Source organism: Pristis pectinata, chromosome 8 (assembly GCF_009764475.1).
Source record: "Pristis pectinata isolate sPriPec2 chromosome 8, sPriPec2.1.pri, whole genome shotgun sequence".
Taxonomy (NCBI): domain Eukaryota; kingdom Metazoa; phylum Chordata; class Chondrichthyes; order Rhinopristiformes; family Pristidae; genus Pristis; species Pristis pectinata.
The window spans coordinates 67,175,785-67,199,182 of record NC_067412.1 but is presented as its reverse complement, the minus strand read 5'-3'; the positions used below and the strand labels follow the sequence as shown (position 1 = coordinate 67,199,182).

The 23,398-nt window shown below is 39.7% G+C and overlaps 1 protein-coding gene across 1 annotated transcript; it reads left to right on the top strand.

Moving 5' to 3' along the window:
• The first annotated feature begins 1,329 nt into the window (after nt 1–1,329).
• tmlhe (trimethyllysine hydroxylase, epsilon) lies at nt 1,330–19,981 on the top strand. Its single transcript, XM_052021546.1, has 8 exons — nt 1,330–1,511; nt 7,166–7,352; nt 8,966–9,142; nt 9,325–9,601; nt 15,027–15,146; nt 16,006–16,242; nt 17,381–17,519; nt 18,645–19,981. The coding sequence occupies exons 2-8, from the start codon at nt 7,169–7,171 to the stop codon at nt 18,774–18,776; spliced, it is 1,266 nt and encodes a 421-aa protein (XP_051877506.1). The 5' UTR covers nt 1,330–1,511; nt 7,166–7,168; the 3' UTR covers nt 18,777–19,981.
• The last annotated feature ends 3,417 nt before the right edge of the window (nt 19,982–23,398 follow it).

The following is a 23,398-nucleotide window of genomic DNA, read 5'->3' as shown; positions in this document are numbered from 1 at the left end:
GCCCCCAAAGAAGACCTCCGCGCTTCGTCAGCTGAGCTTGTGTACAGGGCGCCCCTAGTTGTCCCAGGGGATTTCATACCTGCCCTTCGAGACCAAGGGGAACAACCCCCAGCGGTCCTACAAAGACTACGCGAGAAGCTTGGCAACTTGGCCCCGATTCCCACCTCGCGGCACGGTCAAGCCCCATCCTGCCTGCCCAAAGAACTACGAGACTATAAGTTTGTTTTCGTTCGCAGAGGCACACCTCGGGCGCCGTTGCAACGACCATATGAGGGACTGTTCCGAGTCATACGGAATAATGGATCCACCTTTATTTTGGACGTTGGGGGCAGGGAACAGGTTTTCACGATGGACCGCCTCAAACCAGCCCATTTAGATCTGCAACAACCGGTTGAGGCTTCAACGCCGCGACGCAGAGGCCGACCCCCGAAGCGGCGGCTGGCACAGCCCGCGGACCTTGGGGACTGTATCGCCGGTTCTGGGGGGGGTTGTGTAGTGACTCACCGTCCGGTCAGGCGAACCGGCTCGGCAGTCGGGTCGCGCGGCGTCGGAGCGATGAGGCCCAAGATGGCGGCGGGCCTCGTCTTTCCCAAGCGACGGGGAGAACCCGCGCGTGGGGAAGACTTGATGACGTGGTACTTATGTCATTGCCGGTTGCATTGGGCCGGAACAGTCTCCCTTAAAAGGCCCGCGCAAGGCGGGAAAATAAACCAGTTCTTGTTTGACAATCCTTCGACTAGCGTCTTGTTTTATTTCGCGGTAGCAACCGCTACAATCTGATAATATTGCTTCCAATCATATTGTGGTGTAACCCCTCCATACAGGTCCCAGCTCTTTCCAGAACCGACTCCCATGCCCTAGGAATTTTAAAACTCCCCCTCCTGTACCATCCCTTCAGCACCCAATCTGTTTGGTCTCCTGAATGTAGAGACCACATCAGTAGCTGCAAATACAACACCCTAAGAAGTGAAAATAAATTGCTGCTTTGCGGGAATAGACTGTATGGGACTTGACAGAGGGATTTAAATTTTTTAAAAAAACAGAAAATGCTGGAAACATCCAGTAGGTCAGGCAGCATCTGTTGAAAGAGGTTTAAGTTAATGTTTCAGGTAAAGGACTATTGGAAAGATTTCACCTGATTTCTAGAATCTTCAGTTTTTGATTTTCATTTATAGTGGGATTATTTTATTTGGTTCATGAATTAAAGTCTATACATTTTCAAATGCGCGGAATGAGAGAATGTGTATTTTAATTCAGGTGATTAGATGGTGGCATACTGGAATATGCACTCCGCTCCAAAAAAAAACATGCTGGGAGGAAATCTTTCCTGCCACATGTTCAGGCTGAGGAGAGGTCGTTATTGATTGACAGCTCTTGTGACGAGGAGGGCGGGGCAAAGCATGTTCACTGACGGCGGCGATGGCAGTATATAATGGTGGGGGAAGGTTGTTCTTTGCCTTGTTTGTGTCAGTTGTTGCAGATAGTTTGGTGCTGGGGGCAAGTTGCTAACGGTAAGGGTGTGCAATGGATATGAATGTTTTAAAATTGTTTAAATTTTTACTTAATGTAAAATGTCGGGCAGCCTGGTGGGTAGGGTCGTGAGCTGAGCTGAAGTGGGGCCTGGCTTGCAGACCACCGACTTCGTCCCCGCCGCCTTGCAGTTGTGTATCTCTCCATTGGGAGAGCAATCTTCGTTTTCGGGGAAGACACATGTGAGCGGGCTTAAGGAGTGGGGTTTATATTTTTCTGCAAGAAGTGTTGAGTGTAGCTCCGCTTCAAAGGTGCTGTTTGAGAAGGCAGCAAATATCACCACGTCGGGATAAAATTTGGCTCGTGGGAAAATTGATTTCCGAATAGACTTTTGCAGCTGTCTTCGTATTGAAGGCCGACATCAAAACATAATTTTACTCGTGTTGTCCCGGCTCCTTTTTGTGGACATCTTGATATACCGAACAGAGACTCGTTTTTTTAAAAATATTTCAAAAATGCAATGCACTTTAAACGCCAGAAATAAACTGCTTGTTGCCGTGCTTAAATTTGTTTTAAACTCTTGCAAGTGCAAGAAATCTGATATTTGCTCTTCCGCATGGAGAAACCTCCAATGAAATTTATCATCCAAAACAAAATCAGATCGTGTTAATGCGTTGAAATGGAGCTTCAGTAAACACTAGGTGGCTCATGGCTCGTACGTAGAAATAGTTCGTTTTTGTTTAGTTGATTTTTATTAGTTGACCAAGTAACCAATTGTTTAGCAGCAAGTAACTCATTATATCAGCACTTGTTTACTATTTGTACTTTTAATGGCCAGCTTTTTACTGAATATGTTGGTGAGTTGAACAACCCTTTGAAGAGTGGCTTTCTTTGCATAAATGGCTTGACCAGATAGACTTGCTGTTCTTACCTGGTTCTGTGTTGAATCTCATTACATCTATTTTGTATTTTTCTTGTGGTGGAAGGGACAAATTGACTGCAAGGTCAGCCTGGTTATTATTAAAGTAACTTGCTAACATCATTTTGAACAAGACAGATTTATTATCACAATTGAGGGTCTTTTTGTGGGTGAGGATTTTGCAGTACAGTGCAATGGTGCCTAGGAATTCTGAAGTTTTCTGCTTTTTAATCATTATCCTCCACGTTTGTTATTTCATTCTGGCTGGATTTAAAGTTCCCAGTTATTCATTTGCTTCTAGTACAAGCTCAATGGGAAATTAGGCTTGCATTTGTTTTACCCCATGTGCAATACATTATAATCAACAGGTTTAACAGGCAAATTTGTGTTTCATGTTTAAAGATCTGCCTGGATGGTTCTCCTAATGTTAGATTTTGGCAGCAATTAGTCACCACGATGGTTATGCCATAAAGAGCTCCATTTTACTTGATTGTAAGCAGATAAAATATTGTTTTATCTAATTCTCATCCTCCTAAAGCAAGTGCTGAGACCCATCAAATGAAATCTTATAAATGCTACCAGAAGTAATAGCTGCTTGGCAACTGATGTGTGCAAAGGATTTATTTTTGCCCTAAAATAGGATTTATCATGGCCTATGCTATTGTTGACAAGCTTAATGCTTTTTGTCCATCCATAAGTGTTCTGAGCTGATGATGGGCTTGTATTAAACAGCTGCAGTCTGCATAATGAACTTACTTGCAACATCCATAATCTTTTTTATGGTTTCATTATAATAGAATGTTTGGGCACTTCAGCGGGTTGCTAAAAGCCAGTTGTTGTGGCATGAAATAGCAGTTTGCAAAAAAGACAAGTTTTATTCTCAGCATTCTGGTTGAGATCTTGTGAAAACCCTAACGTTTTTGATTGATAGAAAAGTACAGCACTGGAACAGGCTCTTCTGCCCATCGTGTCTCCATGACCATGGTGGAAAATTAAACTAATCCCATTGGCCTGCATGTGATCAGTATCCCTCTATTCCCTGCCTGTTTCATGTGTTTTAAATGCTACTGTCTTATCTGCTTCTACCATTTCCCCTGGTGGCGTGTTCCAGGCACCTACCACTGTGTGCACCTACCACTTTTGCTTTTACCAACATCAACTTTGTATTTCTAGTTTAAATAACATTTGGATTGCTAATCTCATACAGCCACTCTGGGACTTGACCGTGTATCTTCTGGGTTATTAGTCTGCAGTTCCATATAATTATGTGTATCAGTTATTAGAACATCTATTAAATACTGTCATGAATTGCAACTTGTCATCCATTGTTTGTTGCTCCACACTGGTGTTATGGAATGTAAATAAAAGATGATACTGCACAGGACGTCACCATTCCTGGGTAGTCAGATTTCATTGAGTGCTTAGCATTGCAGCTCAGTTAGATTGAACAAGGCTGTAGCTGAACCTTTGAAATCAGCACCTGTAATAGTCCTCTCGTAATGTCACTAATTGCATTGTGATCACTTGGAGCAATACTTAAATGCATCCTTGACATAACAAAGCATCACAAAATACTTTACAATAAAGATAGCCCGTTTTTTATCACAGTATAAATCCTATATGTTACAGATGTAATTTGGAGGTGGCTTCCCTGACCCATATGTTTTGGTCCTGCCCTCTTTTGGAAAAATATTGGAAATACATTTTTAATATTAGTTCAACTGTATTGAATATTGACTTACAACCTCATCCTATTACTGCAATTTTTGGGTTACCAATGATGGATTCTGGCCACTTATCTGCTGCTGCTTGTCATATGATTGCTTTTGTTACATTAATGGCCAAGAGATCCATTTTATTTAAACGGAAGGATCCTATACCTCCTACCACATTTCAATGGTTTTCTCAAACTATAACATGTTTAAACTTAGAAGAAATTAGGAGTGGTACTGTTGATCCTTCGCTTAAATTTGAGGAAGCCTGGAGTCCCTTTATTCAGTATTTCCATATGATATAACAAGACCTTTTTTGAATCCCTTTCAATAACCTTTGAATATAGAGGAGTTTTGCTAACGACATAATGTTTTTTTTAAACTGAAGAAATATCAGTCCAGTTTTTTAAGTTTTTGGTTTACTTTTGCTTATTATTATTTTTTTCTAATTTGGGGGTTCTCTTTTCATATAATTAAATTTCTTTTCAAATTCTTTCTTATGTTCACATAGTAAGAGATTGGGAGGTTCAGATTATATATTTTACTTCTTGTGAGTGTATATATTAACTTATTATTGTTATCCCGATCTCTTCGTACCATGTGTATAATCACTAATGTTATGTATATTAATTTGAAACTTAATAAAGATGGGGGGTGGGGGGGGCAAATGGACCTGAAGAGTGACTGAAAGCATAATGGAACTGTGTGTCGGGACTTCCGAAGGTAATAAATAGAGCAAGGCAAAGATTTTTGGAATGGATCCCTGTGGTGAGTAACCTTAGCTGAAGATTCTGCTGCCAATGTGGAGCAAGGGAAAGGGAGAGTACAAATAGGCCAGAGGTGGAAAAAGTGGAGGATTCAGCTCTTGTAATCTGGGGGGGGGGGGGGGCAAATGATCTGAGTTAATTTTTTTTTGTGGCATTTCATGTGGACTCTTGTAATAGGTTTGAACATTTATTAGTGATGAATTCATTTGCATTACAGCTTGTAAAGCATAATGATTAGTAGTCTTCTGAACCAGGCATAAGAAAGGAAATGTGTGTTCATGCATAATGGGAGCAAAGGCATTAGCTTACTGAACTTAAGATACCTTTTTACATTAAACAATTTTGTTCTCAGTTTATACAGTACGGTTGCTGTCATTTGGTGGCTTAAAACATTTTCATGGTTGCTTTGCCTATGTGACTGGCAGGCACAGTTCATAAATGTCCTCTAAAAGTAAATAAGTTATTGGCTAATTTTCAAGTTATTTTTGGGAAGTCATCTTGACATGTAGGAATTGTTGGGCTGCCTTGTATCAAAATGTGCTACCCATTCCGGATATTTAAGCGTAATCTTAATGCAAAGAAGTTGGCTTCCTTCGAGCGCAGAGTTAACTATTGTCTCGAACTGATAACTGGGCACCTGCAGGTCTTTGCAAAACGCTAGTTATCCTGAATGTAGGATGAGAAATCAATTCCACTTTTTAAATGTTCTTCCAGCAGCTTTGTTTTGTGTGTATAGCTAACATACTTGTGCTTAATAGTTTAGCTCATTTCTCAGTAAAAGGTGAATGCAGCTTGCTCTCTGGCTCTTGTCTATCAAAGCTGGTTCATTTTCAAAGAAAAGTGTTTTATTTCTTATCTAAGTATTGTTCCACAATCAAGATTTGTGTAGACCACAGAGCAAGAGGGGAATTGGGAATGCTCCTGGATTTATCTTCCTTATTGAGGTATGCTTGAATGCTGGTTGAAACCTAGTACTGAGAGATGAGCACAAAGATATGTCAGTTCAGCGATTTATATAGTCACAAACTTTTTTTTGCAATCTAAATTTCTAAAAAAAAGCAGGTTTGCATTAATGGTCCCAGCAACCATTTAGCAAAGAGCATCAGTTTATGCACAGCAACATCCACAAACAGATTCGTTGATCAGGTCATATTTCATAATATTATAAATCTAAGGGTAAATCTTGGCCAGGACATGGAGGATAACTTTGCTGTTTCAAAATTAGTGCATGAAACCTTTACCTCCTTTTAACTTCCTGTACCACCAGCACCATTTTAGAAAACAGTAAATAAAGTTTAATGCCTCCTATGTCAGACTATATAATTTGACAATGGAGCACCTCCTTGCTGTTGCATTGAATGTCGACCTAAACTGTTGAGTCTCCAGAGGCAACAGTTGCACTTTTAACTGTAAGCCGATGCTACTAACTTGAGTCACTGCTCACATTTGTAACAATAAGAGGTTCCCTATCTGCCATGTGATAAGCTGCATACTTCAAGCATTTAAAGCAAATCTTGCATCAACTCAGCAAGATTGTTTAAAACAAGGCAAGTCCGATCTCAAACTTTTTTTCACTCTCTCCTCCATTCTCTTGAGTGGGGGGAAAATAGTTTATTTTGTATTTGGAAAATAAGTGACTGACAGTGTTGATCATGGCACATTGATGGATTTCAGGTACAAACAAGTGTATTTCAGTATTCTTTTTCATTTGACCATTATTTAAATGTGTAAATGTTACGTGATTTTTTTTAGCTTCTGAATATTTGCGGTTATTGCTGTCCAACAATATTACTTCAATAAAACCAGCCCAAAATTAATAGAAATGTCCTTCAGATATTTTCTTTTGACTTAATTGTTACAGTATTGAACAGAACTTGATCTAGAGTAGGCCATTTATTTCCAATATTCTGTAATTTAATAAGATTGGGGATATTCTGTGGTATGATTTCATTTTTTTTTCTTTTGTATCCATCTTGACTTAAAAATTACCAGATGATCCAACACCAATAGCAGCTGTGAAGGAGTTCCAAATTCTTTGTAGAAACTTCCAAACATCATCATCCCTTAAAGGCCTGGCATGAATTTTGGTCTGTCACCTAATCCTAAACTTGTAAACCAATGGAAATAATTTACCAATATTCCCTTTTAACGTGTGAACAAATCATCCCTTAGACACTTGCATTTCATGGCCCAATTTCTGAACATGTTTCATGCCAACACTGTGTAATTTTTAAGCAGAAAATTCAGATTCTAATGCAAAATGTTTTTTTCCTGCTTCAACTCCATGCCCACCTCAGAAAATGTCTTTGAACCGCTTATTGCGTCTGGGTGTCAGTGTACAGCATCTGAAGACTGATGTTCAAGGACTGAGAACATGGCAATGTCGCATAAAGCAGAGTTTACCTGCAGTAACTGTACGATGGTGTCAACATGGTGTTCAAGACTCAATGAACTGTTCATGGTTGATGCATGACAAACACTTGGGTAAGGTGCCAAAAGACTTTTCGGGTTGGATAAAAGAATTTATACAGATTGTTCTTAATCCTGTTTTTCTAAAATGCCTTTTTTTTGGATCAGTCCTTGAAATTGTAGTTCCCCCTGAGCTGAAACAATTCCATTTCATTTGTTCTGTTTCTTTCGTTCTTTTTAAAAGCCCTGATTTAATTCTGCTTCTACTAACCTTCCAGGCAGTGAGTTCTGGATCTGCATGTTCATTTTCTTTGAGGAGGGGAAATGATTCCTTGTCTCTCTCGCGCTCTCTCGCTCTCATGTTTTCATTCTCTTTACCTATTTTTTACCTTTTTTTTCCCTTTTCACCTCCCCCTTCAGCTTGCTATATTCAACTGCTTCTCTGCATTATTCACCTGACATGTGCCCTATATTATTTGTTTCATTAATTCTCCAAGTTCCTTTTTTTTCTTAAAATGTCACCTATTGTTCCAAGTAGCTCCTCTGACATTTGGCCCAGCTCATTCTCCAGAACCAGATCTTGCAATGTTTCCCTTATCTTTATGCCAAAAATGTACAAATTATTTGGGGAAAATAAATGGTTAGGATAGGATGACTATAACTTTAGATGCTACCTGACCTGTTTTTTTTTCCAGCATTTTCTTTTTTCCCCTATTTTATTGCTCTTCCACTGCCATATACAGGTATCCATCCCTCCAGCAATTTAGTTTAAATGGTCTCCAACCAGGTACCCCCTCGGCCTCCTTCACTTGAAGGAAAACAAACACAGCCTATCCAATCTCTGCTAATTCTGGGAACATACTGGTGAATCTTCTGTGTATCCTGTCCAGTGCAATCATGTCAAGTGTTCCATGAATGTGGATGTGCTGAAGGTGGCATCGTTATATTGCCATTTCAGTTAGTTACTTGTACACCAGTTCATAACTGGCTCCAAAGGATTTGAACTACAGAACTGGTTAGTCATTACCAGTTTAGTGACCTATTGGATTTAAAGTCTGCATGCTAAAGGTATGGGAATCGCTTGGCAGGAATTCGGTGGTGATGGTTCTAAATTCCTTGCCTGTGTTCTAGCATCAACTAAAAACTTTACAACATTCCTTTTTTTACCAGTCTGAAGCAGCTGTCTTATTTATTATGAAATTACATGCATATTTTGTTAAATCTGACTCTATTGTAAGTTTTGAAAGCAACCAAGTAATCTTTTCTGAATCAGATTTTTATTATATAATATTCCATGTTCCTAAACATATTTTCTGAAAAAACAAGGAGAATGACTATTTCATCATGGGTCCAGGCTCAATACACTAACTCCAAAAATGAATGGAAACCATATAATATCATTAAAGTCTTGCTGTGATTAAAACTTTAATTATGAAGTGAGATGAATTTGCACAACTACTATTTAATCATGCAAGTTATTTCCTGATGCACTTGTGTGTGTATAGGTAGTTCCAAATCTTCACTTTTTTAAAATAAGTAGTCTCTAACAAATGTTTGCATGTACTTCTGTTCAGTTCTATTTCCCCCCTCTGTCTACCTCTACTTATTTAACTGATATCTGAATGAATCTACCTAAGTTTGTGGTGGAGAAGGATAATTGGAGTTAAATCCTATCATTACTCTTACAGAACTGAAGTATTCTGATTTGGTGATGCGTTTTGATTATATTTGGCTACGGGATCATTGCCGCTCTGCATCCTGTTTCAACCCAAAAACTAATCAACGGAGCTTAGATACAGCCCAAGTGGATTTGGCCATCAAGCCAATAAACATACGTTCAGATAATGATACAATCTACATAACATGTGAGTTGCTCTTTCAGTGCATGTTATTCCTTTTCAGTTATACTTTTCCATTACTGGAAAAGCTTCATCCTCTCTCTGAAGTAAAATTAATTTGAAAGTTTCTCTCCTAATTAGTACTTTATGTAATACAAGCTCTTCATGCATTTAACTAATTTGATATATCTTTCCTTTTTCACTTGTAGGGCCAGATAATCATATGACCAAATATGGATTGTCATGGTTGGTGAAACATTCTTTTGAAGGACAGAAGCAGACTGTTCAAAAGCGCATCCTTTGGAATGCTGCTGTTTATAAAGAAGCGCAAATGCCTTATGTTACTTATAATGCTGTAATGGAATCTGATGAGGAACTAAAAAAATTCTTGGAGACCTTCCTGCTTTATGGAGTCTCTTTTATTGAAGAAGTTCCTGTGAGTGTTGAGGCAACAGAAGCTGTAGCTTTGCGTGTTGGCTTGATCAGGTGAATTTTTTTGTATGAAAGTTTTTGATTCTTTTTGGCAGATATTTTTGAAGCTTGGCAAGTCCCAGGATGGTCACAATACAAACAATAGCCAGTTATAACATTGAGGGTATATAGGGTTTCTATAGTATTAATCTGTTTGACAATTGTCATCTATTTAGATATTGTATCCTATTTGCTAATGTATTAAGATACGATTTGCTACCCACCAACTATTTTGGGAGAGACTAAAATACATAGCCAATAAATCACTATTTGTAGAAATTGGAAATTATCCCTTGGAATCATAAATCCCCTCTGCTGCATCATTTGTTTTTGATCCACTGTGTTCTTGCCAGTTCTCAGTGAAACTATCCAAACAAACCCACCCCTCTGCTGTTTAACCATGATCCTATTAATTAAAAAGAATTTTATCCAAGTTTTTTTGGAGTATTACTATTGAATCAACCTCAAATCTTATATCCACATGTTATTTTTAAAAAAATCCTTTTGAGTTGCCTGTTCCTTTTGCCATTTTGTCTTCTATATCTGTGCTCATTACTGACCCTCTGCCACTAGAAATGTTTTCTCCCATTTTTAAATAGTCTTTTCAGGATTTTGTACATCTCTTCCTTTTTTCTTGTGTCGGTGAAGCAATTTCTTTTTCATATAGAAAATGCCAGAAACACAAGGTCAGGCAATATCTGGAAAGAGATGGTTAATGTTTCAAGTCAAAGGCCCTTTGTTGGAAATGGGCACGGGGGTGGGGGGGTTGTAGGAAAACAAGTTGGTTTTAATTTGTAGAGAGAAATGGGTTGGCCTAGAGGCCAGGATTATCATAGTGGTAAACTAATGATCAAGTCATCTGGTTGGTGGTTTACGGAGAGAATTTAGAAGGGGGAAAACAAATGTGTAAAAGCTGTGAAATGCAGGTCAGAACTGCTGTTTATTTCCTATAGTTTCAGGCAGTGACTGTGGAGAGAAGAATTTTTTTTAAAAACTAGGCCATATTGTAGTTGATTATCTAAAGCAGAGCTTGCCAATTTTAGACCATAAGATATATAGGAGCAGAATTGGGTTATTCAGTCCATCAAGAATGCTCTGCCATTTAATTATAGGTGATTTTTTTTTCTCTCTCAACCCCATTCTCGTGCCTTCTCCCTGTATCCTTTAACCCTCTTTCCAATCAATAACCTATCAATCTTTGCCTTGAATACACCCAATGATTTGGCTTCCACAGTCCTCTGTGGCAACTAATTCCACAGATTCACTACCCTCAGGCTGAAGAAATTCCTCATCTCATTTCTAAAGGGTCATCCCTTTATTCTGAGGTTGTGCACTCAGATCCTAGACTCCTACTAAAGGAAACATCCTCTCCATGTCCACTCTATCCAGGCCTTTTAATATTCGGTAGGTTTCAATGAGATTCCCCTCGTCCTTCTGAACTCCAAGTACGGGCCCAGAGACATCAAAATCTCCTTGTACATTAACCCTTTAATTCCTGGGATCATTCTTGTGAACCTCCTGGACCCTCTCCAAGGCATCTTTCCTTCGATACAGGGCCCAAAATTGCTCACAATATTCCAAATATGATCTTTCAGCTTTACCAGCACCTTCTCCTTGGTAATGACCACTACACTCACCTCTGCCTCCTGTAGATATTGCACCAATTCCCTTTCTTGGGGTCTACTTATTTTGTACCCGATTAAGCCTGACTGCTACTCAGAGGCCTGTACATAACCCCCATCAGGGTCTTTTTACCTTTGCAGTTCCTTAACTCTACCTGCAAGAATTCTACATCTTTCAATCCAATATCGCTATTCATTTAATTTCATATTTTACCAATGGGGCTGCCACCCCTCCCTCTCTGCCCACCTGCCTGTCTTTTTGATAAGATGTGTATCCTTGGATGTCTAACTCCCAGCTCTGATCCTTTTTCTGCCATGTCTCTGTCCACAACATCACACCCACCAATTTTGAACTGAGCTATAAACTCACTTGCCTTGTTTCATATACTATGCACATTCAAATACTACACCCTCAGACCTGTATTCACCATCATCCCCACCCCACCCCGGCCCAGTCATTGCCATGTTGCCTGGTTAGATTCCTAACATTTCTAAACTCCCTGTCGTTCTTTTTATTCTGGCGACTTTAACCATTCCTGTGCTCTCCTTCCCTTTTAACTTTTTCTACAATTTTCCCACAACTTTGATACAAACAGCAAGAAATTGTTCCCTCCCATCAAAAACTCATCATTCACCTGACCTAACTTGTTCTTATGTTGAACAATTTCTCTTCTACTCTAATCCTTCTCTAGATCAGAGGTGTAGCTATGGTAACTGGACTGGACCCAAACTTCCCTTTTTGTGTGTGGGATACTTAGAACAGTCCTATTCAGGCCTTCTCCCTCACTTTTTTTTCCATTACAATGACTGTATTGATGCTGCTTTCTGCACTCAGAACTAATTTCATTACTCTTGCTGCCACTTTCCATCCTGTTTTCACCTTCATGTGGTCTATTTCAACTTTTCCCATCCCTTCTGGATCTCTCTCTCTCTCTCTCTCTCTCTCTCTCTCTCTCTCTCTCTCTCTCTCTCCCCTCCCCCCCCCCCCCCCATCTTGGGGATAGGTTAGCCACAAACATCCATTACATGCCCAGAATCCTACAACTATCCTAGTGATACTTCCTCCCACCCTACTTCCTGTAAGGATTCCATTCTATTCTCCCAATTCCTGTCTGTCTCATGAGCTCTAATGACAGGACTTCGTGCAGGCATGTCTCTGAGAGTCTTCCTTAACTCTGGCTTCCCTTCCACCATAGTTCACAGCCATTGACCACATCTCATCTATTTCCCATGTCACCATTCACACCCCTTCTAATCCTGGATAGAGTAAGTACAGGTTCCTCTGGTCCTTGCTATCTACCATCATCCCCACCAACCTATGCATTGAATTCACTTAAAGTTGCTGCTCCTCTAATTAAATACTTCTGTTCTTTGTAATGTAAGGACCTTTTTACCACAACTATTCCAAACCAAAAGAATATAAACTGCTTGCCCAACTGTTCCCCAGCAATGTGTTCGAACATAAAACCATAGAACAATACAGCACAATACAGGCCCTTCAGCCCACCATGTTGTGCTGATCTTCAAACCACACCTAAGACTATCTAACCCCTTCCTCCCACATATCCCTCTATATCTTAAATTCCTCCACATTCAGGCACACTCGTGTGTATGTATTTTTGGAGATGAGTGAACACTGTACCTCTTTGCCTTGTTTATTATGTTGTTTTCCAGTTTGCATAGGGGTAATTTGAAGATCCCCAGTATCAGTGCTCTTGATTCTGTAATTTCCACATGATTTTACTTTTACAACAACAGTATTGGCTACTTTTAACACTTCTTTGAATAGCTCATTTTGTTTATTCTAATCAAATACTGTATTTGTCCTTAAATTACTACATTCCTTGCCAGTGCAAGTATATCTTGTAATCAACATTACCACCACTGCTGGTTTTTCTTGTCATGGGCATAGTATCATAGTTCACCCTGGTGTTTTGTGCTTGCATCTCCTAGCCTTTACTCTGTTCTATGCATTTCAAACCTTCCTGTGTGACTTTACATTTGTGTCTCCAATCATCCTATTTCTAAAATTGTTTCTTTTTTTAAAAACAGATTTGTCTTCTATCGGTTACAACCACCAGCACTCCCCTGTGCACCTTCTCTAATACCTGATCCTGGTACTCTCCTCTGCCAAATATTTTTAACTCTCCCATGAGAATTGAGGTGCAGCCTATCCAATCCTAACAAATCCCTCCCATTTCCAAAACCTGGTTCTACTGCTCCAGGAATTGAAAGTTCTCCTGCATTTAATCCAGCTGCACATTGACATATTTTACCTTTACTTTTATTTTATTCCTCTGCTCCAGTGCTATGGCTTTGGGAATTCTTGTGATCCTGCAAGATCAAGGATGACTTATACACTGGTTTTGATTGGTTCTGAGAGCACTAAGAGGCCAATTTTGGAACTGCTGACTCTTCCAAAGATGCAGCAGGTGGTGGTGGCTGGATGGATGGATAGCTTGTGAGGGGAGGGAGGGTGGAGGTGCCTGCTCCTTTGGACAATGTCCCAAATGCATAGCTTCTAGGTTCTTGATTTCATCCTGAATCTACTCTGAGCCATTGTGAGCCAGGGATTGCCAGGTGTCAGTAGGAATGTTGAATTTCTGTAAGGAGACCTTGAAGCACATCCTTGAATCTTTCCCCTATCTGCCTGGTAATCTCTTCCCATGGCAACTAGGAATAGTCTATCTGCTTTGGCATCAGGCACAGGGAATAATCCAAAGATTAATCTCTTTTTCAGTGAATTGCTTTTTAACATCTAACTCCTGAAATTAATTGCCAACCTCCCAATTTTCTTTGACATTCCCATAGAGACCACACTTTGTTGCTGTTTTTAAATGCCACCACTTAATATTGTTTTATGCATACTTGGCACTGGGAAAGCAACACAGTTGCAGAAACCTGTTTATCTTTCTGACTTGGAGCCCCAAGGACACATTGAAGTTCTACACTTCATAATTCAGCCATTTGGCCTGCTGTGCTATATGTTTTCTCAATTACTTGTGTTGCAAGGATCAATTGCCCTTGAATGAATCTGTGTTAAGATTGTTTGTGTATCATCACGTTGAAGGGTTCCTACACTCTCTGCTTGCTAATCTCTCCATCAGTATGGACATGGTGGGCTGAAGGGTCTTTTTGTGCTATATGACTGACTCTGACCATCCAATATATTAAAGTTACTAACCTCCTCTGCTCTTCGTATATCAAGCACTATCTGGAACGAGAAATTCTCATACTTCCCAGATGCCCTGCAATGACTTCAGCTGCTTCTCACCCCAAAGCTTGAATTTGAGCAATTGGAAGCACTTCCTGTAAACGTGGTTAGCTAGGAAACTTTGAAGCATCATAGTATTCTCACACAGCTTGAATTTCAAACAAGTCTTGGCTGTCCAATTAATTTTTGAAACCCATTTGCTTTAATCAATTACTTATGTGGTGTTAATACTCATAGCTATGCAATTAAGACATAGTTTGTTTTCTCTACAACCTCATTATGCTGTTAGACCATCTCTTGTTTCTTTTCTCCTAATTTGCTCTCTGGTCTATGGACTGAACCAAACTGCCATTCTGGAGGTGGGGAGGAGGCGCATGTGTAGGGGGAAGTCTTGAGGCAGGTAGTATAACCATTGCTTTCTGTGATCTGGTAGGTCATTGGTCTGAAACTTGCCTTGTGAGTACTTCCAGCATTTCTGCTCTTTAGTGCAAATGCTGGAAAATTGAAATATTTTGATTTTTATAACTTTTGTGATGAGAACTGAACATTCGCCTTCCTTCAGGTATGTCGAGCATGGCTGTAACATTTAACTTTGTCGTTTTAGGGAGTCCATTTATGGCCGAATGTGGGATTTTACTTCTGACTTCTCACGTGGTGACACTGCTTACACAAAAGTGGCACTTGATCGGCATATAGACACAACTTATTTTCAGGAACCTTGTGGGTATGTGCATTATTTGATAGGTTGTAAAATTTATAAATGCTTTCCTTTCCTCACCCACTTCTGCTAAGATTTGACAAGTAATCTGTTGGGTTTTTCAGTTATTAATCCAACCATTAAGGTTTAAAGGAAGTGATTACCAAGATGTTTACCTAATTGCACCTCAAACATTTTTGACTTTGTGTAAGCAGTGAAATTTGTTTCTTGATTCCACATTAAATTCCAACAGATCCTCACAGTATGTTTCTTCTCTCAAGACACATTGGTCATGTTTCAGATACGCCTCTCCTGTTGTTTTACTGATCTTGAATGACCTGAGGGTAGAAAAGGAGGAATAATGTTACCAGAATTTGCTATCCTGATCATTACCTATTGAATCTGCTAAAAATTAGATGCTTCATTGTTGAATAACCATTTAAGACTTCTTATCAGGGCATGCAGTTTGAACAAAGAATTGGAGAACTGTATACGGTAGGGAGGTGTGCATCCTCTAAGGAGTAATAAGGATGTGAATGAAGTTGGGTTAGGATGGCCCAAAAGTTTCTGATTATCCCCCAGTGTTTAGCTTTATCTCAATGTACCTTCATTTAAAATATACTACCATATTTATTGAATGATATGTTTCAATAGGACTCTGCAAAATTAAATGCATAATAAATGCATAATGTAAAATTCAGACTGCAATGCATGGGATACTGAATTAAGGACTTTTCTTTTACTTAATACATGCTATTTTCCCATTTGGGTCTAAGTTTTAATTTGCACTCTTCTGGAAGCTTCTGCCAGTGAACACAAGTGAATGTGCTTTAACTAATGTCATCTATCCTGTTAACTTTTTCTTTTTCTTTTTTTTTAATACAAGAGTTCAGTTGTTTCATTGTCTGAGGCATGATGGAACTGGTGGAAGAACTCTGTTGGAAGATGGGTTTAATGCTGCAGAAAATGTATGGAAACAAAATCCTGATAACTTTGACTTGCTCACTAAAGTGCCAATCAAGCATGAATACATAGAGAATGTAGGGGAATGTCACAATCACATGATTGGAATTGGACCAATTCTGAATGTTTATCCATGGAATAATGAATTATATTTGATAAGGTGAGAGTAAGCAACAAATGTCTCAATTTTTTTGTCATATCTCTGGAGGAATAAACAGACTGCCCAAAGATATTCTGTAAGGCATCAATATTGTCTATCTGATTAAGAAACTGAGTTAGCTGCTCAAGGGTTTTTAGACTGGTAAATCTAGCATCATATAACTACATTAACTTTGTTGTGACTGCTGAAGATTGAGCTGAAAACTGCTTTAGATCCAAACTAACTTACATCAAAACAAGGTTTTTATTCTCCAAATGAATTTCTGTTTTTCCAGCTGCAATAGACTTGTGTAATGTTAATTTTTAAAAATCATATAAATAATGAATTACAGCCACATATTTGGCTATAGGTTATACCATTTTAATTAAATTTGACCTATTTATTTTCAAATCTGGATCGTCAAGAGCAGCTTTGAGTTCCCATTTTCCCCTACTTCCTCCACCCACCACCACATCCAGCCCCAACATGGAGCCCATCTTTTTTTTTGCAATCACAGGAGTCTAGACTAGTTGCGACTGGAGTTTGCACCATTTGGTGAACATACTGTAGCTTCTCATGACTTCTTAATTGCATCCAAATCTTCCCCAAACCCATGACCTTGTATGGAAGGAAAAAGTGAGTGGATGGGAATGTCACACCATCCTTGGCATCAGTCAGATTCCTTCCTGGTTACTGGATTAAAAACCTGAATGGATCCCAACTTAATGGCACTGAGTACCTTCAAACAAACTGCAGCAGTTTACAAAGGTAGCTCATAACTATCTTCAGTGATAATTGCATGCTAGCTTTGCAATTCATGCTTGTATCCTGTTTAAATAGTTTAAAATACCCCAGTAAAACAGCATATTAATGGAACATGCAATATCTTTGATTGAGCTAATCTTGCTGCTTATCCTTGAGCAGTAACCCCAATTGCATGAACCTCCTAGATTCTGTCATTTCACTCAGAGGTGTAATACCCCTTAAATGCTTTGTTTTGCTCAATTGATAATCCTTGTAAAGTGACTTCACATAGTTTTCCCTGCAGTTTCAAATCTCTTGCATTTAATGTTCTCAAATTTGCACCAGAGAAAACTTTGTAATCTACTGTAATTCATCCCCCTAATAATGGAAGTATTATTAACTACTTTTTCCACAGATATAACAATTATGATAGAGCTGTTATTAGCACAGTGCCTCATGATGTAGTCCACCAATGGTACATTGCACACAGAGCCCTTACAACAGAACTCAGGAAGCCAGAGAATGAAATATGGGTGAAACTAAAACCTGGAAAGGTAAGAAAACAAAGTTAATCTCTCCCAAATTTAAAAACATTGCAATAAATTGCTGCCATTCTGGTCTTGTGTGAGCTGCAGTTTTGTTATTGAGGTTGTGGAAGCAGTATGTACATTCATGTGATCAAATTAAGCATTGTCACAAAGCATTAATTTGTAATAACCCTACTTGGTAGTTTCCAAGAAGACTGAGCGAGTTAAAATAAGCTTAAATGATTTGCTATGTTAGAGATTTCAGGTCTGGGTTGTATGCAGTTGACGTAATAATTGCAATAAGTATGCAGTTCTTGTGTTTCCCAAAGATGAGATCTCTGGGGTAGGCCTAATCCACAACACCCATTTTGTTTTTAACTTTAGTAAAAGGGATGATATTCTGCTGACACTGGATAAGGCCTATCTGAGTTTTCTTTCATGCCTGCAGTTAATATTGTGGAATGCCATCCACAATGTTTTAGTTGGAAATTAATTTTTAAGTATCACTTTCTATAAACTATTCAACTTTGCTGCATTGTAGAGCAATCAATGGAATACTTTGTGGCAAACAACTATTCATGCTTTGTCCTGCCTTTTTTTAGTTTCATTATCTCTTGCCGACATCCCTTTACAACATTATCAAGCTACAATAGCTCTTAAATAAGCTTTATCATGGAGCCAACTCCATCTGCTATGTTATAGAGGTTCATTATTCATCTAATGACTGACTTTTCAAACTCCTTGTTGTAGTAATTGTTTTAAAGATAAACAGAATCTGCTTTAAGGTGCTAGTCTGTTTCTCATTAAATAACCATTTTATTTCTCTTTAGCCACTCAACCTGCTATAGATGCTTTAGTTTTCCTACATGGTAGATGAGTTTCATTGGTTCTTTTTCCCTGCAGTTTGCATTATTTTGGGAGTTGTGGGAGGACTGGAGAGGGAAAAAGGAACAAAAAAAAATACACTCTGAACTTGTGCAGTTGATTAATTAAAGAATGTGTAAGTGATCTGTACACAGAGGGTACTTTTGGGATTTGGAATTTTTTTTGGAATGGGGGTGGAGAGCAACACTAAGCAATAGATGTTCTTTACTAGAAAGTCAAAACTCTCACATGGGCTGTAATAGTAATGACTACTCATATCAATTACAGGTTCTATTTGTGGATAACTGGAGAGTCTTGCATGGCCGTGATGCATTCACTGGCTACCGACGGCTATGTGGATGTTATCTGATGAGAGATGATGTGCTGAATACTGCAAGATTTCTTGGCATCGAGATTTAAAAATGCTGCTGAACTTGAAGACAAATTATGTGGCAAGAATTCTGGCTCCTTGATGAATTCTAGATATAATTAATGGAGCATGTACTCTTACAAAGTTCATGAAAGACCATGCATTGATTGAACTATTTTTTGAATAAATGTATATTTTTGCCCTCATTGCTCAATTAATATCATTGCATTTGTGAGTTTTAATGCTTGCTGTTTGTCACCTTTCAACCATAGTTACTTTGTCTAAATTTAACCCAGCCTCATAAAAACCATGCCTTCAAAATAGGCTGATGTTTGAAGTAGAACACAACTGCAGAGAACTAATTATTTAAGAGACTTTTGGGGTTAGGGAGAAAGGGAAAGGTCTGTGCCTTGCACAGGTTGGTTTGCACATAAGGAAAGGATTTATAAACTAAATTTGTGAATTAGTGATACCACTCTTGCCTCACTCCAGCAACTTGCAAAAAAAAATCTCTAGGCAAATCATCACAGTCAGCACTAAGTAGCATTTGTAGTCAAGCATCTTGTCTTTCAAACAGAGGCCCGATCTGCATGTGGACTGGAAGGATAGGAGTGTTGTTCTGTCCAATATTTTTCCCTAAATCAGCATCACCCAAAACAATAGCTAGCCATTAACATTGCTGCTTATGGGAGCTTGCTGTGCAGTTTGGCTGCCACGTTTCTCCCACATTACAAGTGACTGCAGGTCAGAAATATTGACAGGAGCTTTAGATGTCTTGAAGAGATGAATTTATTATGTTAATACAAGTTTTCATACTTGCAATACTGTGTAACCCAAATTGTCTAGATTTTTCTGGAATTAGAGCACAGGAAATTGAGTCTTAATGACTATCCTATGTATCCATTAATTGCATTTGCCACTTTGATTTTGCTTTTTCAGAGGCAATGTTTGCACCTTCAATGTATTTTTTAAGCAAAGCTGATTGACTGTTATAAGGTGATTTATGAATGCTCTGTTTTCAGATATTCAAGATGACCTTTCAGCCATTTATAAACATGAAATCAGGAAATATCCAGTTGGAGGTCTGCCCTGGTACAAAGCTAAACCAAAAGGATTATTTGTATTTGTGGTTCTCAACAAAGTTTTTTTTAAATGCTCAGCAGTGCATCAGTGGGGACTGATGTGATTAAAAGATCAGGAAGAAATGGTCTCAGCTAAATTGCTTAAAATAATAATTGCTAGTTCCTCTCCACAATTAACATCAGAAAAAGTAGACTAGCTCCTTCAGTCATGCCTACTAACTGGCACCTTGAGTTCCCTTTCCAGTGTAGATTTTCATGTGCCTTTTTAATTCAAAGGATTTTGGGTTTCATCAGAAACATTTTTAATCCATTTTGTTTTGCCCTTTTATCTCCCCATTGGGGGGGGGGGGGGGGGGGTGGAGAACTTATCAGTTAGTCATCATCTTCTTTAGACAGAAGTTGTGTTTAACTATAGTTAAACACAACATACATACACACACATATTGTGGCCTGATAACTGGTTACTCCATTTTCTTCTCACCTTGACCTTTCTGCTACCTTTCAATCCAAAGGCAGAGTTTTGAAATCGAGGGAATTCTGGACAACAAACCATTTTAAATCCACTAGCTCAATCCTTAAAATCCATGCCTGCTGGTCATTTGGGTCACTGTGATGTAACCTTTTGTGCCATAAATTCCTCCAGTGCTTACAACCCTTTAGTTTGGATCTCCTTATTTTCAGTATGTCACTCTTCTGTGAAATGGCTTTCTGTCATTTAATTATTCCCCAACAGGATTTCGCTCTCGCTCCAAGTTTACTCTTTGCATGCTTCAGCTCTTAAACTCTAGCATTTTATTTTGTTAATTTTTCCTTTTTGAAGGGAAATGTACCATGGAGATGTGGTCGATATTCAGGGATCTTGTGCAGGATGTTAGGGATAAATATGTCCCGGTGAGGCAGAGAAGGAATGGCAGGGTGAAGGAACCGTGGGTGACGAAAGAGGTGGAACAACTAGTTAGGGAGAAGAAGGTAGCATACCTAAGGTATAAGCAGCAAGGTTCAGACAGGGCCCGTGAGGAATAAGAGTAGCGAGAAAGGAACTTAAGAAAGGGCTGAGGAGAGCTAGAAGGGGACATGAAAAGGCATTGGCTAGTAGGGTTAAGGGAAATCCCAAGGCCTTTTTCATGTATGTGAAGGATAGGAGGATGGCTAGGGTAAAGTAGGTCCGATTAAAGACAAAGGTGAAAGAATGTGCCTGGAGGTGGCGGAAGTGGGAGAAGTTCTCAATAAATACTTTGGTATTCACCAAGGAGAGGGGAGAGGGGTCTTGATGACGTGGAAGGGAGTGCTGGTAAGGGTAATGTTTTCGAGGTTGTAGATATCAAGAGAGAGGATGTGTTGAAGTTGTTAAATAATATCAAGACAGATAAATATCCGGGGCCTGACAGGATATTCCCCCGGCTGCTTCGAGAGGTGAGGGAGGAGATTGTTGAACCGCTGGTAAGGATCTTTGAGTCCTCGTTGTCCACGGGGATGGTGCCGGAGGATTAGAGGGTGGCGAATGTTGTCCCCTTGTTCAAAAAAGGTAGTAGGGATAGTCCAGGGAATTACAGACCAGTGAGTCTCACATCTGTGGTGGGTAAGCTGTTAGAAAGGATTCTAAGGGATAGGATCTATGAACACCTAGAGAATCATGGACTGATTAGGGACAGCCAGCATAGCTTTGTGAAGGGAAGATCTTGCCTCAAGCCTGAGTTCTTTGAGGAGGTGACGAGGAAGATTGATGAGGGTAGTGTGGTGGATGTGGTCTATATGAATTTTAGTAAAGCGTTTGATAAGGTTCCTCATGGTAGGCTTCTTCAGAAGGTCAGAGGCCAAGGGATCCAGGGAAGCTTGGCTGTGTGGATTAGGAATTGGCTTGCCTGTGGAAAGCAGAGGGTTGTGGAGGGAGTGCCCTCGGATTGGAGGGCAGCGACTAGTGGTGTCCTGCAGGGTTCTGGGACCTCTACTTTTTGTGATATTTATAGATGACTTAGATGAGGGGGTGGAAGGCTGGGTTAGTAAGTTTGTGGACAATACTAAGATCGGCGGTGTTGTGGATAGTGTGGAGGGCTGTCAGAGCTTACAGAGGGATATTGATAGGATGCAGAGCTGGGCTGACAAGTGGCAGATGGAGTTCAATCCAGAGAAGTGTGAGGTGGTACACTTTGGAAGGACAAACTCCAGGGCAGAGTACAAGGTAAATGGCAAGGTACTTGGCAGTGTAGAGGAGCAGAGGGATCTGGGGGTTCATATTCACAGTTCACTGAAAGTTGCCTCACAGGTGGATAGAGCAGTTAAGAAGGCCTATGGGATGTTAGCTTTCATAAATCGTGGGATTGAGTTTAAGAGCCGCGAAATGATGATGCAGCTTTACAAAACTCTGGTTAGGCCATACTTAGAGTACTGTGTTCCGTTCTGGTCACTGCATTATAGGAAGGATGTGGAGGTGTTGGAGAGAGTGCAGAGGAGATTTACCAGGATGCTGCCTGGATTAGAGCATATGGAATATGAGGAGAGGCTTAAGGTGCTAGGTCTTTATTCACTGGAAAGGAGGAGGATGAGAGGAGACATGATAAAAGTATATAAAATATTAAGAGGAATAGATAGAGTAGACAGTCAGCGCCTCCTTCCCAGGGCACCAATGCTCAAGACGAGAGGGCATGGCTTTAAGTTTACAGGTGGGAGGTTCAGGGGAAATGTCGGGGAGGTTTTTTCACCCAGAGAGTGATTGTTGCATGAAATGCACTGCCTGGGGTGGTGGTGGAGGCAGATACATTGGACAGGTTCAAGAGTTTGTTGGATAGGCATATGGAGGAATGTGAGATAGAGGGATATGCGGGAGGAAAGGGTTAGATAGTGTGAGGGTGGTTTGATGGACGGCACAACATGGTGAGCCGAAGGGCCTGTTTTGTGCTGTATGGTTCTATGGTTAATATCATATTTTCTCCCTCTTCTGCCACTGGAACATCACCTGTAAGGGGTGGTGTGTAGAAAGGATTGGTGTGCTATGGTCATTAGCAGAATTGATAGAGAAAGTGAGGTTTCATGGGTACAGACATTATTGCAGGATAATACTACCTCTCTGATGTCTTGGTCAAGTATGCTATTTATTTGGTACAGGAAATTTGAGGAGTATGTTGCTGAAGAGTCATGGATTATGATCCATATTAGTTCCAATGTAGGCAGATTATGGGAAGTTGGATGACTCCTTCTGAAAGGTGAAAGGAATCTCCCAAAGGGTGGTAGGTAATCTCTGGATTCCTACTAGTACCATGTGGCACTGATTACAGAAATAAAAGAACAGCACAAGTGAATGTTACTAAATAAATGGTGCAGAATGAATGGCTTTTGATTTCTGGGACTCTAAGTCTAGTTCTGAGGCAAATGGGACTTGTCTAAGCCAGACTGGTTGAATTTCAACAGGGCCAAGACTTGTATCCTTGGGAGAATTTCTGTTGTCATTGAGGAGGGTTGACTTTAGCATGGCAGGAAGATGGTAGTCTCAGAAAATAGGCAATATTGGATGTGGAAACTGAAGGTTTAGTAAACAAGTGTGGAAAGCAGAAATGAGTTTAGAAGGCAGAGGAAATGGGGTGGGGGGGTGGGAG